The sequence below is a fragment of the Rhopilema esculentum genome, chromosome 3, assembly GCF_057945365.1.
Source record: "Rhopilema esculentum isolate cy_ngs chromosome 3, ASM5794536v1, whole genome shotgun sequence".
Lineage (NCBI taxonomy): Eukaryota > Metazoa > Cnidaria > Scyphozoa > Rhizostomeae > Rhizostomatidae > Rhopilema > Rhopilema esculentum.
In genome coordinates, this window is record NC_142817.1 from 6,978,811 (window position 1) to 6,995,344 (window position 16,534).

The 16,534-nt window shown below is 35.4% G+C and overlaps 1 protein-coding gene across 1 annotated transcript in view; it reads right to left on the reverse strand.

Annotated features, from left to right (window-relative positions):
• Positions 1–16,534, reverse strand: part of LOC135692409 (uncharacterized) — a 35,704-nt gene that overhangs the window by 3,434 nt on the left and 15,736 nt on the right. Inside the window, exons 22-39 of the mRNA XM_065210507.2 lie at positions 16,414–16,521; positions 15,582–15,689; positions 14,605–14,652; positions 12,479–12,568; positions 12,007–12,090; positions 11,585–11,647; positions 11,103–11,210; positions 10,173–10,262; positions 9,519–9,580; positions 9,274–9,343; positions 7,954–8,049; positions 7,308–7,397; positions 6,127–6,331; positions 5,144–5,198; positions 4,628–4,748; positions 3,674–3,772; positions 2,350–2,369; positions 38–149 (exon numbers count right to left, since the gene is read on the reverse strand). Of these exons, the coding sequence (XP_065066579.2) occupies positions 38–149; positions 2,350–2,369; positions 3,674–3,772; positions 4,628–4,748; positions 5,144–5,198; positions 6,127–6,331; positions 7,308–7,397; positions 7,954–8,049; positions 9,274–9,343; positions 9,519–9,580; positions 10,173–10,262; positions 11,103–11,210; positions 11,585–11,647; positions 12,007–12,090; positions 12,479–12,568; positions 14,605–14,652; positions 15,582–15,689; positions 16,414–16,521 (1,629 nt within the window). The remainder of the gene's footprint in view (positions 1–37; positions 150–2,349; positions 2,370–3,673; positions 3,773–4,627; positions 4,749–5,143; positions 5,199–6,126; positions 6,332–7,307; positions 7,398–7,953; positions 8,050–9,273; positions 9,344–9,518; positions 9,581–10,172; positions 10,263–11,102; positions 11,211–11,584; positions 11,648–12,006; positions 12,091–12,478; positions 12,569–14,604; positions 14,653–15,581; positions 15,690–16,413; positions 16,522–16,534) is intronic.

The window sequence follows — 16,534 nt, forward strand, 5'->3', positions numbered from 1 at the left end:
CTATTAACACTCAAGAATAAGAGAACTGTTCGCTCACCCTTCCGCGTACAGTGTTAAGCTCTGTGTGGCAATGATCGCAGACTCTTACTGCCTTCTTGCTTGCAGCCACTTGTGTGTAATTATTCGAACACTCGTTACAGAAAATTCCCCTAAGAAATGAATGCATCACGGTCAATTGTTAAGGAAAACTGAATCAATTTCATTGTTAAATGTGATGTTGCTTTACTGTTCTTTAGGATCATAAAGAATTGTGCATATTGCAAAGTATAACTAATTTGTATACGTATTTGTGTGCTCTTCCTGCTTTACATAGACAGCTGCCAGGGACTGGCTGAGGGGGCTATAGCCCCCTAATAATTTCCGAAATGTTCTGAAAACTATGCTAAAAGTCGCCCTGCTCAATCCGCAATATGCTCGGCGGTCCTTGACAACTGTTGCTTATAAACAATGGAAATCGGAATTATTTGATTGGCGTTCGGTTATAGTGAGATGTCGATACGAAACAAGATAACAAAACTGCCACAAGTACTCGACATTGTAGAAGGCTGAGTGTTTTATTCGCACGACATTCTAAGCAAACAAAAAGTTTTTATAACACGGGGGCCTTTTTTCAAATATTCTCAAGTATATTACGAAAAAAACTGTGTCAGCAAATCATATCATATATTATCTTTCATCTCCATATATTTTCTTTATTTCGTTTATTTTCTTTTTCACCTAACATCTACAGCCCCCTCCTTCTGTTTTTTATCTGGCATTCTCTTTGGTTCTATTATCTACTTTTCACTTCTTTTACCTCTACAATTTGTTCCACACGCTTTTTTAAATTTCTTAGTTCTGTGGCCACCCCTTCATTTCCTTTTTCCGATCAAACATTTTTCTGTTCTTCCTTTAAATCAACACTTAATTATTGGTCTTTCATCATTTTAAACCTTTTCTCTTTTCTCCCATCCTTCCTTCCTCTTTCTTTCCCTTTCTTTCGACCCCTTCTTTTCTCTTCATCCCCAATTCTTGTTGCCCTATTACCCTATGTTTCTTTTTCACTTTCGAAATATGCGTGCTCTAGGGCAGAGCGATGTCTTCCAGTCATCTATGCTGGCTTTCGAATCCTCATTTCTTTGTTGCAAAGTGACTGCAACTAAAATGTATTCGGTGCTTGGATTCAGTGCAATATAAAATGCAATCACTATTGCTTACTAAAAAGAAATAACACGAGCAGGGGAATATTTCTTTGCCAAACAGCCTGGAAACATCTAACTAAATAGCAAACAAGGCGAAAAAGAAACTCATTTCAGTTAGTCAAATATTTGCAACCATATTCTAAATAATGCATAACTTGAGCAATCTAAAAGGTAGTGGTCTGCAGTATTTCGAGTAAAATTGTGAGTTTGAAAGTACTTGCTGGATTCAAAATACAGATTTCAGAGGACTGCAAATTGTGATAGGTTAATTCCAATTTTAAATGACGTTCGGATGCTCGTAGACCTTTCACTGCCTACAGAGGATGAATTTTAGTAACAACGGTAGCAAAAAGAACAAGAACAGGCAGAAATTTTAACCGTTGTGTGAAACACGCGTTTAATCTCAAAAATCGTATCAAAAGAGTAAAGGGAACTTTAGGAACACACTAGGAAAGAATTTAAACCTTCCTTCTTCAAATCTTCCATTTAATCCTTTTTTTTACAGAATTTAGGCCCACTGAATGATTAAAATTCTCACACCCTTCCTTTCTTTTTATTTCATAGAATTTCCCTTTTAAATCTTTTTCGATATTCTTTTCACTCTGCACAAATCATTGTTTTTGCGCAAAAGATATTGGCAATTCGTAACAGACATGATAAAAACAAAAAACATCAACAGAAATCAAATAATTCGAGATTAAAATTTAACGAAGCTCGCGGTGAATTGTGAAAAACAATATTTGCTGGCAACTGAGAAGATTTCACGTTCTAGCACGCGATTTTTACCACAAGCTCTAGAATAAATCCTATTGGCTAAAATGACGTATTTAATGCACAATCAACCAATCAAAAAGACACACATTTTATAGTTCAGTAAGAAGCTCTACTAGGCCTGTGCGTAAGTTTTCCTATACTGATGAAGAACTGGACTTTGTTTTCGACTCAAAGTGATTGTGAGACATGTTAGAAAGAGGCGAATCTAGAAATGCAAATAGTTGGTAGTAATTGCAGCCACTAGCAACATCATAGTATTGGCTACCAAGAAGTTCATAAATATATTCAATACGGGATAATCCTTTATCAAACCCACTAAGATATACAAACTGTGGAATACAGTGTTTACATTTCAGATACTTGATACAAACAAAGTATTGACTGAATACATTACCCACAATGCCGACAATGATGCTGAAACAAAGTAAAACGAAAATATTATTGAACTGCATATCGAAGCAAAAACAAGCCAAAAATAGTTTTGAAATATCAAAAGGAATGAGCATAACAGCTACGAAGAAGAGATAGCCAGTACAGAGAACACGTAATTGAAGACGGTAATTCGCATAATCAACAAAAGCAGACTAGGGCGTTCCCTAAATATGAAGGCATCACTTGTCTACCCAGGGTAATATGCTTTGAAACTCTAAGCCTACACTACTTTGTTACATGCCGTATTTACTCGAATGAGCAAACCTGCTCGAAATTGCGCATTGTGATGTAAAATGAGAGCTCGGTTGTCTCTGCCTCTCAAAAGCAAAAGGGGGCCTAAAATGCAACAAAGGATGCCAGAAATGAGCATCCTTCTTTGCATACGGACAATAAATAAAATTATTTCGCTATTAGCAAAGCTCTAATACGGTTTCTCTCGAGTCCGGAATGAACTGCTCCCCCATGTTATTCCTTATTCAGCCGCTCAACCTTAATCCAGACCCAGCCATTCACCCCGTATAAAATCATTTGGAAACTTTTCCACCCATCCTATTTATTACATACTCCACAGTACTTAAAATTTTTTCACGTGGAAGGGCTACGATGTGGGTCTCTTTCCCCTATGTAGCGTAATTGCTTGCATTTACAATTCCATCTAATTTCCGCTCAAAGTAGTATGATGGTCCCAGTAAAAGGTCGTCTCAAGTAGACTAGGAAACCGAATCCAACGGGCATATCTCTCCGACCCATTCACACATTTACCGAGAAGTACATCCTAACGAAAATCAAACGAGATGAAAAATGATTTAATTTCATCTTGGTCTGTTTGTTAGGCTTAATTGCCATTATAAATAATTAAAAGCCATATTGCAGTGTCACATTTCTCATAATCGAAATATATTGTAGATTGTGCAACAAAACCGCTAGTTTTTGCCTAAAAGCACATTGTTTAATTAATCGATCATTCAATACCTGCTGTGATAATTATTCATTGTAATCAAACTGAAGGACCGTCCAATCACTGTCATTAAATAGAAATGGACCCAAAACTATAATGGTCACCCAATCAATGGAGAAATTTCAAAACTTTTTCTTCAAAATCGTCTAATGATATTGGTATTCAACTATTCTGTGACTGCGTGACACGAAATGTCGCTGAAATACATTTTGCAGATAACAATGAACACGTTCGCATGATTTCGAAATCAGCCATTATGCAATGACAATAAAACTATAGCAAATGGACTCATGGGTAAAGCTGTGATTATACAACTGAATAAATATACCTTTCGCACAGTCAAGCTAAATAGTTTGTCACATGTTTTGCAGTTCTTAGCCAGATTGTCATCCTCCCACTGGCGACTGAGCTTGAAATTTTGCTGCATCTAAATAAATAGAAAAATGAGTCACGGTGGAATGTGATTATGCGATTATATAGCGAATGACAATGATGAATGAAGACGATAATGGTGATTGTCACTAAGAATACGATGCAAATGATATTGAGGGTGATAGTGTTGATCATGATTATGATAGTGACAGCGGTAGTGATTGATGATGTTGATTGACTAAGAGGATTGATAATCATAGTTGATAATCATGATAACGAACCTGATCACGATCCTGATCATGATGATTACTATGATGATAAAGATGATTGGTGAAGAGAATTAATGGTCATAGTGGATAACCATGATAATGATCCTAATGATGATCTTAATCATGATGATTACTATGATGATAAAGATGATTGGTGAAGAGAATTAATGGTCATAGTGGATAACCATGATAATGATCCTAATGATGATCTTAATCATGATGATTACTATGATGATAAAGATGATTGGTGAAGAGAATTAATGGTCATAGTGGATAACCATGATAATGATCCTAATGATGATCTTAATCATGATGATTACTATGATGATAGAGATGATTGGTGAAGAGGATTAATGGTAATGGTGGATAACCATGATAATGATCCTAATGATGATCTTAATCATGATGATTACTATGATGATAGAGATGATTGGTGAAGAGGATTAATGGTAATGGTGGATAATCATGATCCTGATCACGATTCTGATCATAACGATTACTATGATGATAGAGATGATTGATGAAGAGGATAAATATAATGGTTTATAGTTACAAAAACGATCATGATCATTATGATTAAAATGATGATATTGATGATTAATGAAGAAGATTAACTATTATTATAGCTTTAAAACACAAACCTGGATTGATTGGTTCTCCTGACCCAACTCTTGGAGTGCGGCAAGCGATTGCTCTAGCCTCCTATTTGTATCTGAAAGCCTCTCTTTCGTTCTTTTGTGGGCATCTTCACTCTGAAGAACCCTTCATGGAAGGAGCAACAGTTGAAAACATCAACCGAAAAATCATAGAAAAAAGTTGACTAAATGACCAATCACCAAAACGATAACTTTATAAATTGCGATTACAATTCTCTTTACCCATCAAGCAAACATTATATGAATGCATCATCCCTTATTTTGCGAGTAGGCCTCAATGGAAATTTGTTGAAATCAATTATATGCTACAGGACTTCGCTAAATCACTTGTCTCTGTTCGCCCAATAGCGTGAATTCAATAGCCAGGTTAGGCAAACAGACTTGTTTTAATCATGTTTCAGATTAACATTTCATATAAGGATTTTTCCGTGTAGTGTCTAATTTACATATGCGTGTATCACTCTTTTTAAATACTTTGGAAATAAAATGTTCAGCTCACACCTTTCAGTAAGGGCTTTCTTGTCTTCATTTATGTTCTGAATTTGTACTTCCATAACTAAAATCAAAGCAAAAAATTGAGAAAAATAGAGTCACATTGTTTCATTAATGTAAAAAATAAACAATTAATTTCTTACAAAACAGTTTTTATAAAAATCTTAGGTAACTGAAATGTTAACAGTAGCTTTTGTGAGGTCTAACTGTTACAATCTTCTGTAGCAGGTAGTTTATCCATGATTTTCTCTACAATCTGCTAGTTTCGAATAAGGACATTCAAAGGTGTTTTACAATAAAAGTAGGTATTGACTGCTCAAAACAAGGTGCAATCATGTGGATGCTATCATTATGTAACGCTAGCCTGAAGTATAATACCACGTGATATCTACCAATAAAACATTACAAGCAATGAAACATGGAATGTTACCCAACAATATGATACAGTCTCTAATATTCATACAGGTTTATGAAAAGAAAATATTCTAACAAATATGTAGGCATACTATATTGGAGGGATATGATTAGCCTATAAAACATTCGGTTGCTTTGAACTAAAATAAATATTGACATATAATATAAAATTTTTAATACTGAAGATATAAAAAATGTATGAATATCGAATAAAAAAATCTTAACTTATGAGTGAAGAAATCAAACAAAAATAGAAACCAATCGTTGCTACTCTGTATAACTAAAAGGCATTGAGTCATGATAAAAAAGAGGGCATACCAAACGTGGCCAAATCTGCTGAGTCGTGATTTTCGTGCTGCAATGCTATTGGTTGACCTGGAACTGGTCACATGAACTCACCTCGTATTGATTAACAAAATAGTTTCCATCAACAGCAAGTTGTCAACAACAGATTCCCATATCACATGAAGCTGCAGCAATCACGTCGATCAAAAATGACTCCCTGAAGGGAAGGCCAATTTATCATGACTCAATGCCTTCAAGAGTCGCGATTGAATGAAAAATAAAATTTGTATCACCTGCCACATCGCCTCGAAGATCATCTTTCTCTTTTTGTATATTTGACATTTGTTGATTGAATTCCTCGATTTTTTTATTCCTATTTTCAATTTCCTGTCTGCTCCTATTAATATTCTCAGTTAGCGATTTAATTTCCATATTTAATCTTGTCTCAGATTGTTCCTTGGATTTTAATAGATCTTCCTTTTCTCTTTCGATGTTTTGCTAAAAAAAGTAAAAACCTTTGTAAATGAATAGTTTTAAAAAAAGAACGTTTCTTTAATCTCTACCGTACTTTATTTTCATTCTTTACTCTCTACAGTACTTTACTCTCTATCCATACCTTCTATTCTATCTAGTATACTGTACGTATATTCTCTAATAGCCTTGGGCTGAATAGCAAAAAGTAGCCTGCAGCAACCTTGTGATCAATTTAATTCACATTCCCACATATAGATTTTCTGCACATATAGGTCCCCTGTTAGGCTACTGAAGATCAAGCTGAGAAGTTGGCTAAGTTTTGAAGTTTTGAGTTGAGGTAAGCGATCAAAAAATGGTTATCTTGAAAACATGGAATATGGAATGTGAATATATAAGATTTGCCTCTGCATGGTAGTACCTTCCTACATTTTAAGATCTCGTACCGATGAACCCGAATAAAATACAAATGTACTTATTAGCATGGAGTTATAAAGGTTTTAGAAAACACATTCCAACATTCCAGTATTCCAACATTCCACATTCCATGTTTTCAAGATAGCAGTAGATTATTCTGTGTGTATATCTGTTGTTAGCTGCAAGGTGACGCTTTAATTGTACCATTTGATTATGCAGTTTACAATTTTAGATTAGATTGAATTTAGAGTGTTATACTGCTCTGCCATGGAAAACTACGCTTGATATATATAGAGGTCTTTTGTTCCTTGCAAATGCGCGCGTTCATCTTTGTATAAACCATTAAAGCCTGTAATAAACGATCAGTTTTTATCAGATTTTTGACTGACAGCTCTCAAATTTGACTGATGTCCTTCCTACACAGTCAGTTTTTATCAGTTAAAGTCTTTCAGTTTCCATTCTCTCAAAACTGATGTCCTCAACACATAACGAGTTTTCTCAAGTTTCTGACTCAATACATAATGAGTTTTCATGTAATTGCACCAATGTCCCGCTAATTCATCGAGCCTTCAAATTATTTACTCACCACTTTGGTTAGTATCGATTCAATCCTTTCCTTGAGAACAATCTGCATTTTTTCCATCGTTTCTCTTGTCCGAGCGCTTTCCTTCTTCTCCTAAGTACAGAAAGCAACAAAAATAAACAATTTGACATTTAATCCGAAACACCTAAGTATGATGATTGTATGAATAAAAAAGTACTTGACGCCAGTAAAAAGCAGGACATTTGAAAGCTCCCATGACACAAAAAATATTTGAAGCACAAAAAACGTTTAATATTCACAAAAACCAAACAGAGACATTTAGCAAATTTTTCTAGAAGTCTTTTTCTACAACAAAACGCACAGGTTTTCCTACTTGATCTTTAAACCACTCCAGTCAAAGTCTTTATGTCACGAGCAGGTGTTGATGAAAAGTCGAAAAAAGTTTTGCGAATAAACTGCAATTCTTGGAACCTTGAGATGTGTACAAAATTTATACAACAATGTAGAATCTGGTACATCATCTGCAGGGTCCAGAACTTCTTATTTCCTAGCCCAAATAAACCCTCTCACCGTTTATTTTTTTTGGGTTTTTTATTTGTAGGGTACCCTCTTTCTAAACGATTTATACCATATTTACGATACATTAGCAATTTACAACTTTGTCTCGGATCAATGCACCACAAATTACCTTTTCTAGGAGATCTCTCATTTTATTGAACTCTTCTTCGTCTTCCGATTTCTGTCTTAAAATTTCAGCTATTCTTTGATCTGCATCCTCTTTTTCCTGCAATTATTGGAATAAAAAATGTTTACGTGTATTGACAGACATAATATGACTATACATACAAGTGGCAGTTTGGTAATCTGGGTTCTGCGTGCTGCAGAGAGAAATCGGGAGTGAAACCAACATGCTTGTCATTCCGGGAAGTATAACATCTTTCACTTAAAAAAGCCAACGCTACGCATGGTATTTGAGATCTACCATCACAAGCATAAACATATCGATGTCTACTTTTCTTGTAGCCCTTGCCACAGTGGCTTGTATAGGGGATAAAGGCAGTTAAGGTATCAGCGGAAATCTCCTTGTTGGGTAATAAGGGTGCACCGAGTTTATGAAAATTCCAAAAACTTCGTTCCAATAAAGATAAAATAAATGCACTGCAATTTACACTTAACAAACGAAGAAAGTAATTCTGCAAGGTGTCATTAATATGTCGTGAATTGTAAGTCGTGACTTGTCGCAATTTGTTTGGCTTTTGAAAAACAGAAAACCCCATATGCAAAACAGCATATCAAAAAAGGGCAGAATATCTTAAAAACTGCCTCGCAGCTTGCTAGCCTGATTGGCAAAGCATCTAGAAAATGTTTATTGATTCGAATCCACCCTAAGCACACAATTCGAATGCTCTCAACTACTCCACAGGGTACTGAAGGATAAACAATTGGCAACATTAGGAAGAAAGAAGGCGCAAAGGAAAATATCTTACTAGTCATTCTCGTCATATATTTTGCTTAACAGAAAGGTTATTCTTCTAAACTTTTTGGTTAGGGAAAATGCATTTACCCCATCCTCAACCCCCGTATCGTCATTAAACAGATATAGTTATGAATCAATGTACCTGTACACAATGTATGCCTCCTACCCGCTATGTATCGTACAAGGAGGCTCAAGAAGACAAAAAGAAATGCTGCTGGGATTTGTTCAGGATACCGGTCAGATTCAGATAGAGAAATCGTATGTGAAAAGATCTCAAATGTATGGCATATGAAGAAGTCCCAAATGGAAGTGTGGCATATGAGATTCGGCCTCGTAAAAACCTCCCTTAAGTTAGGCAAAAAAACTCTTAACATGTTTAAAGGCTGATTTTGGACATTAAACTCAACTGACTGACTGACTTGTTTATCTTCGGATCCGATGCAACTTCTACCTCGTTGTTTCTTAAGTCTCCTCAACGAAACTAGAATCTCACTCCATAAAAGACAGCATCTGATATAAAGTTTTGATTACCTTCTCAGCTTGATTTTTGAAATTCTCTTCTGCAGCTTTTAACTCCTCGATTTCTTTTTCCAATAACAAACTGGAATGAAAAGTTATAAACAGAGGTAAAACAACAAAATACACAAGTAAAAATGTAAACTTGGAAACCTTTAAAGCTCCAAAAGATAAATTGAGGAAACATTTGCATAATAATTATCATTTTAGTACAAGTATAATTCAAAGGATAATTTACAAAAGCATGCGATTGAGCTTACTTTTCTTCCCTGAGTTTTGCTTCATGCTCTTCCCTTGCTGCAAGGTCAGTTGACAAAGTGGCCTTGAATGTAAATAAGTCTTCTTACTTTTTGATAATCGAAGGTTACACAGAAAATAAACATAAAAATTACTTTTTCTGTGATTAGAGAGGAGATATTTGATTCAAACATACAATATTCGAAACATGCTATGTTTAATTTCTTTGCCGAATGGCGTAGCTTTGTAACAAAAATATGGCATCGTAAGGCAAGGCAAGGCAAGGCAAGGCATGACATGGCATGGCATGGTATGGTATGGTATGGTATGGTATGGTATGGTATGGTATGGTATGGTATGGTATGGTATGGTATGGTATGGTATGGTATGGTATGGTATTGCATGGCATGGTATGGTAAGGTATGATATGGTATGGTATGGTATGGTATGGTATGGTATGGTATGGTATGGTATGGTATGGTATGGTATTGCATGGCATGGTATGGTAAGGTATGGTATGGTATGGTATGGTATGGTATGGTATGGTATGGTATGGTATGGTATGGTATGGTATGGTATGGTATGGTATGGTATGGTATGGTAAGGCATGGCATGGTATGGTGTGGTAAGGTTTATTTTAGTTTTTTTGCAACTATATCAATGCTACTAATCATTACCACTTCGGTTTTAGCATTGTCATATTTATTGTATGCCTCCTTTAGCTCGTCATCCAGCTCAAGCACTCTTGCATCAAGAACAGCATTCACCTGTCAAAACAAACGACAGAACAAACTCAAATAAACTGAATTTATCTAGATAAACCGCTGGAAAGCTTTCTCTCGCAAAAAACGCTTAGTCAGCTTAATCTCGCAATTAATTTTGCTAAGAAACAACATGACATCAAAATATAAATAAACAAATGGGACAGTGCTCGATGATATAAACTTCGTCTAGTAAATTCCTGAGCTAAATGTTAAACTTTCTTGCAGTACACTTTCTGGTACACTTCTTATCCTAGATATTTGTTAACAGCAGTTGTGCAATTGAGCTGTGCATTTGAGCTTCCACATATCGCTCAAACAGGTGCACTCTCAAAGATAAAGGCTAAAAAAGACTTAAAGGTGCTTTTACTCACAGAGTGACCTCTAAAAACACTCTCAAAACCAAGTCATATTTCAAAATCAGGTTAATTAAAATACCAATTCATGTCGAAAAAACACCTTTGTGATTATCCTGGTAACCAAATCAATGCCGAGGGCAATAAAATTCGAGGTTAATAATATTTTTCAGTAAATTACATTCTTTTTCAATTGGCTGTGTAAGGGAAAGGCCAGTTGGGGGCAATCGCAAAGATCTATCAAAGGAATTGAATGAAGCTTGGAAGATATGAAAGGTTAGGTCAAGTTTCTTTACTTAAGTCTTGAAAGAAGAGATGTTATAATCTTAAAACAAGTTAAGGCAAATCTGGCAAATTCCTTTCAGCTTTTACTTTGATCAAATAACTAGCTTATATCATCAGTAACGAAATCATGCAGAATTTGAAAACTGGACAAAGTATGAAGCATAACAAGAAAAAAAGATTTCTTCGAGCAAAATTATTTTTTCACCTCCTTTGATTGTTCTAATTCTTTTCTCAGACTTTCATCATTTTCATTAGCACTCTGTTTATGCTTCTCAAATTCGGCTTCTAATCCTGTGCGTGTTTCTTTTGAGGCCTGCAAAGAACACGTAGTTGGTGATTATGGTACGCTAGCTTCTGCAGAAGTTAGACTGATAAACTGTGTCTATAAAAAACAGGAAAGCAATAATGTGTAAAGATTGGACCATAAACAAATAAAACCAACTGAAAATTTATAAAAAAAATCTGGACTATTCTATCGCTCATTCTTTTATGTCTTAATATCCACTGTTTGGAGCGTGTTTTCACAAAAATGTAAGGGCTTGAGTTGTCAGCTTTTAAATTCCTCTTTAAAAGCCTTCTTTGATTGTGATCGAATAAACGCTTACTCTAATTAGAATAAAAACCCTTGGATTTAACTTGTTTTTCAACCAATAGTACTGACTAAAATAAAAGCATTGGCAAATATACCTTCAAGTCTGCACTGAGATTCTTTATTTGTTCCTCTAGAGTTGCAACAGTGTTGATTTGTTCCTATAATACAAAAGCATAATTTTGTTATACCATTTTTCAAACAATATTAGTCACAGCATAAGTCCCTGGTGCGTGTGCTTGGTGTTGCTTTAAGCTTCTATTGTTGTTAACTATGGTTCTAAACTGGATATATTTTTTCACAACTTTTTAAAATCCCCATATCAACGTATGGAATACCTCAAAATAACATAAATAATTCCCGAGGGTAACAGTGCTTTACCTTATTCAACCATATTAATATTTGCCTAGCAATTTAGGGCCTAAAAACATTCCACCGTCACTGAAAAGAAAACTTTCTTCATCCCTTGGTCACCAAATTTTCGAGAAGGTATGTTGCATTATGAAAATAAGCAGCATACTTTATGGGTTTCTTGGAATCTGCAAAGCTGGATTTCATAATTTTTACAGCTTTCGCATTTCTTTTTCAGCTCTGCTTCTGCAACCTACAAAAAAGCAAAATCTATATGATACCTTGCAGATTAAGTTTTTAAGATTAACATTCATGTGAATAACCTGAAAATAATCGGTAGACCAAACATCCAGAATTAAAAGACAAAAAACACGAAGAGTCAAGATTCAGAAAAGATATGACAAACCAAAGAAGGAAAATAAAGGCCAATTTTTATTTCAAATTCCTGAAAAATTGAATGTGCCTGTTTGAACGATGACAACTTAAAAATTAGTATAAAATCGTAGGCTATCCCCTTTTCTCTAAGTTTCAATTTTAACTACCATATTCAGGGGGAAACGCATACTTCGCCAAGGTATGGGCCTTCACTGAAAGCACAAAGGCTTGATTCGTGTATAAGCCACTTTTATACTGGAACCTACCTCAAGTTTTCTTTGAGCATCATGCAATGTAGCATCCTTTTGTTCAAGGCTTGCCAATATTCCAGTTTTTTCCTCCTCGATTTTGTTTATCTGCAGTTTAAAAAAGGGGTTTGAAACAAAAAAGGTCTAGAGTCATCTGCATAGGATTTGCTTAGATCCCAGCAAATATTTAAAATGTAGCTTTAGGCACTGTTAACACTATACCGGATAAATTGCGTACTGGATTCATAGCCTACCGGATTCAGTATAAACCGGACTAATTGCGTACCAGATTCATCGCACATAGGATTCTTTGAAAAAATCTAATATAAAAATCACGGCTTTACTCACAACACGGAATCTTTTTTTGCAGCCACGATACGTTCAAAATTGCGTATCATGTTTGCAAAGCCATTTACTAACTTTCTGAGTTTAAAAGGAGGCTAGAGTGCAACAACCGAATTAATGCGTTTGCATGAGTCAGGAAGAGATCCGATACGCTCCATACTACATTCAAAGCAGAGTGACTTTGCTCCAAAAAACCGATACGGTGCCTGTTGGTTTCATAGGTTTTTGTGTGAACTGATCTTGTATCAAAAGAGATCCCGTAGAAGACGAATCAGATACATTGCCCACAGGGCCTTAAAAAGGACATCTATACTGCCCTTTATAGTTCAAGAAATACTCGTACTGTAAACAATATTCAGAAATTCGATATAATTATTCTTTGGTACATTCCCATTCCCAACCAATACCCAACACCCCAATTATTACCGGGATGGGTAGCAACCGAATACAATTGACCGGCAACTAATATAAGGGCTAACATACCGGTACATGAAATAATAAAATACACAACTGCAATGAAATAAGTACAATGTAGAAGGAAACAAGTAAACGCAAAAATAAAACATTGTGAAACTTGGTAATGTTATGTGAAAAACTCGGTTAGGCCCTAAGCACAAGGGAAGGAATCATAATTACAATAATAAAACTGTTAATGGCATTGTGTCATCTTGAAACACTCTATATTGATGATAATTTCATCCCACCTAAAGGCCTTGAGGCAAGACGATCAATATATCCTGGACACTAGCGTAGTATAAAAACAACTATAGAATGTATCTTCGGTCTAATTAGACAAAAATTCGAGAAAAAGCCCGGTGGAATTGGGCTTTTGTTTATCATTAATATTCACTGCTTTAATTCATTTCAATCAATTACAGAAGTGCCGAGCTTGTCTAGCGGCTGGGGAATTTCCCACAGCAAATAGCGGCTAGACAATGAAAAGAGATTGACGTAAATGAGGCAATGTTTATCGCTCTCCTGTATGTGTGCTATGACGCAATGATATGATTGTCAACGGGAAAATAATATCTTGTATACAGGAATCTTAGAGCATCGTGCTATTAACCAGCAGATGATATTATTGACTATTGAATAAATGCTATTTAGATTGCTATGCTTTAATAGCTATTTAGAGAGGTGAATCTTGTATTATTGCACGTTTAAATAATAAATATCGTAGAATATATAGATAAGTTTTATTCTACAATATATATTCACATCGGTAGGGGACTCTCTTTATAAGAATGTTTCAGGCCCAGTAATACTTCCAAACTTCGGTACCTTACAATCTCGGAAGACATGAAGTTTAGCTTCTAAATAAATAATTTGGCTTTTTTTAGGACACAAAACATCCTGCCTTGAATCTCGTTTCTTTTAGTGCTACAGTGTGGGCTTTTGCTTAGTTTGAAACTTTTTTCATCATCGATTATAGCAACTTCACGGTGACTGTGTACACATTAACAAAATCTTTAAGCCTAGTAATACAAATTTTTGTGATGCCCTCAAAACCGATATAACGAATAGCGCTTGATCGCTCTTTGAAAAAAGCCCATATCAAAAAATAGCTGTAAGGATCGCCCAGGGGTTGGGGCCCCGAACTACTGCCCCAAAGGCCTTTAGTTCGAGTTCCTGCCATAATCAAACTTTTACGATAGCCCTCTGTTACCATAGGCTTGGAAATCACGAGGTGTGGTCACTTCGAGAGACTGACCCAGGATCCTGCTCGATAAGGAGCGCTTTTTAGTGTCCTAAAACGACTCTCGGAAGCTTGGTAGTATCAAATTGAAATATCAAATAACCTTGAGCTGGAGCTGTTCTGACTTTTGCTGTTCATCTTTAAGTGTGCCCTGCAACAAAATTAAATGCAGTTATGCTTGGGGTACCTATAGGTAACTATAGGTACTTCTCAACTTATGGATACACGTTTTGCAATAAAACATCGCATTAAATTATTGACTATGTACAGACTAGATGAATTCACAACAGTATCAAGCATATTTGTCATTTAAAGGTAATAATAAAGAACCATAGAAACAAAGATGTTTGGCTGAGAAAAAGATGGCTGTATCTAGATTAATTCATTTTTGCCTACTTTTTTATTTGCCTACTTCTTTATTTTTCTTTTCAATGCTTGGAAGTTTGTACACCTAACCTTTCTAAACCATTGGAATGAAGATCTTACTTGTCCACAACTATTTCCAAAAGGCCACTATTACAAAACATTTGCAAAACTGGTTTAAAAGAATTAATAAAGGTGCGAGGATGGCTCAGTTGCTAGAGGCGCTGACTACAGACCCAAGGTCCGTGGTTCGAGTCCCTGCCATGACCAAACTTTCACCCAGAGTGAGGAGAGTCGCCAGCTCTCTGTAATTCCAGGCATAGGAAAAACGAGGTGTGGTCACATCGTGAGGAAGGACCAGGACACTGCTCGATAAGCATAGCTTCTCAGTGTCCTAAAAACTACCTTTGGATGCTAGGTAGCAACAAATACAAATACAAATACAAATACAAGGAATCAATCTAGAAGGTGTATTTTATTCACCAAGCTTTGCCCATGCCTTGGTCTAGCTAAAAATTGAACAACAACAAAAAACCTATGGAGTCGGGTTAATTGGAAGTCTTCTGCACAGATTTCAGACGACTGCATCAAAATTTCTGAAGGAAAATATTTTTGGGGACGTGTTCGTTATTGGGAGGTGTGTCAATTCACAATGGGTTGCATAACCGTGTTTCTACAAAACCCAATGAGAAAATAGCTCCATTTGCAATGACATACCTCAAGCATTTCCAGTGATTTTTCATAACCTGCGATGGTTTCCTTTGTTGATTCAGAAATGAAGAAAAGCTCTCCATCTTTCAGCTTCAAATCTTCTTTAAATTTCACCTAATAATGTAAAAAAAATTCAAACAAGACACGATGCCACAGAAAATAACAAAAGATCTTAGCTATATATACTGATGAAGTTTTCCAAGATGTTTTCTATATTAGACCCTAAAATCCTGTAAAGATCTTAAACATCGTCATTTCACAATGTCTCTGATTTTCTTATATTCTAATTTTGATCGATGCGATTAAAAAGTTGATAAAGGGAACGTCCCCCCCCCCCCCCCTGATAAATATTTGAGTTAAAAATAGCATGTCTCTGTTTCTGCCAAATTAGTTCAAGGTTTTTCCATGAGCTATCAGTATTTGTTCTATTGCAAAGTATACCAGCCTTTGTACATTTTCTAATCCATATCCAATAACTCTTTCATTTTAAATAATCAAATACTTTTTAACATACAGATAAAAAACCTCCCAAGAATATCAACAGATGCAATGATAGGAGAGCTATAAGAGCTTGCTGAGTATAAATTAGAATATATATTATCAATTTAATAATGGCTTTTCGCTTAGAATTTGGTAACAGCACTGATCCACACAGTATAAACGTAGGGATGATTACCAAAAAACTAAGCGGAAGTTTATATCCGGTTGCTGATCGAAATCAAAAATTTTCTAAATCACTAAAATCTATAAAATACATCATGAAATAGTACTAAATAGCGCTATTTAGCTCTGAAAAATACAGCAACTTATTAGAAGCAGGTGACAAACTATTATGTACCTCCTTCTCAGCAAATGATTTCTTTAGCTCTTCAATTTGGTTTTTTGAAGACTCTTTTGAAGTTTTCATTTCCATTTCTTTCGCCTGCAATTCAGTCTTCAGTTGGGCCTACAAAAAAAAG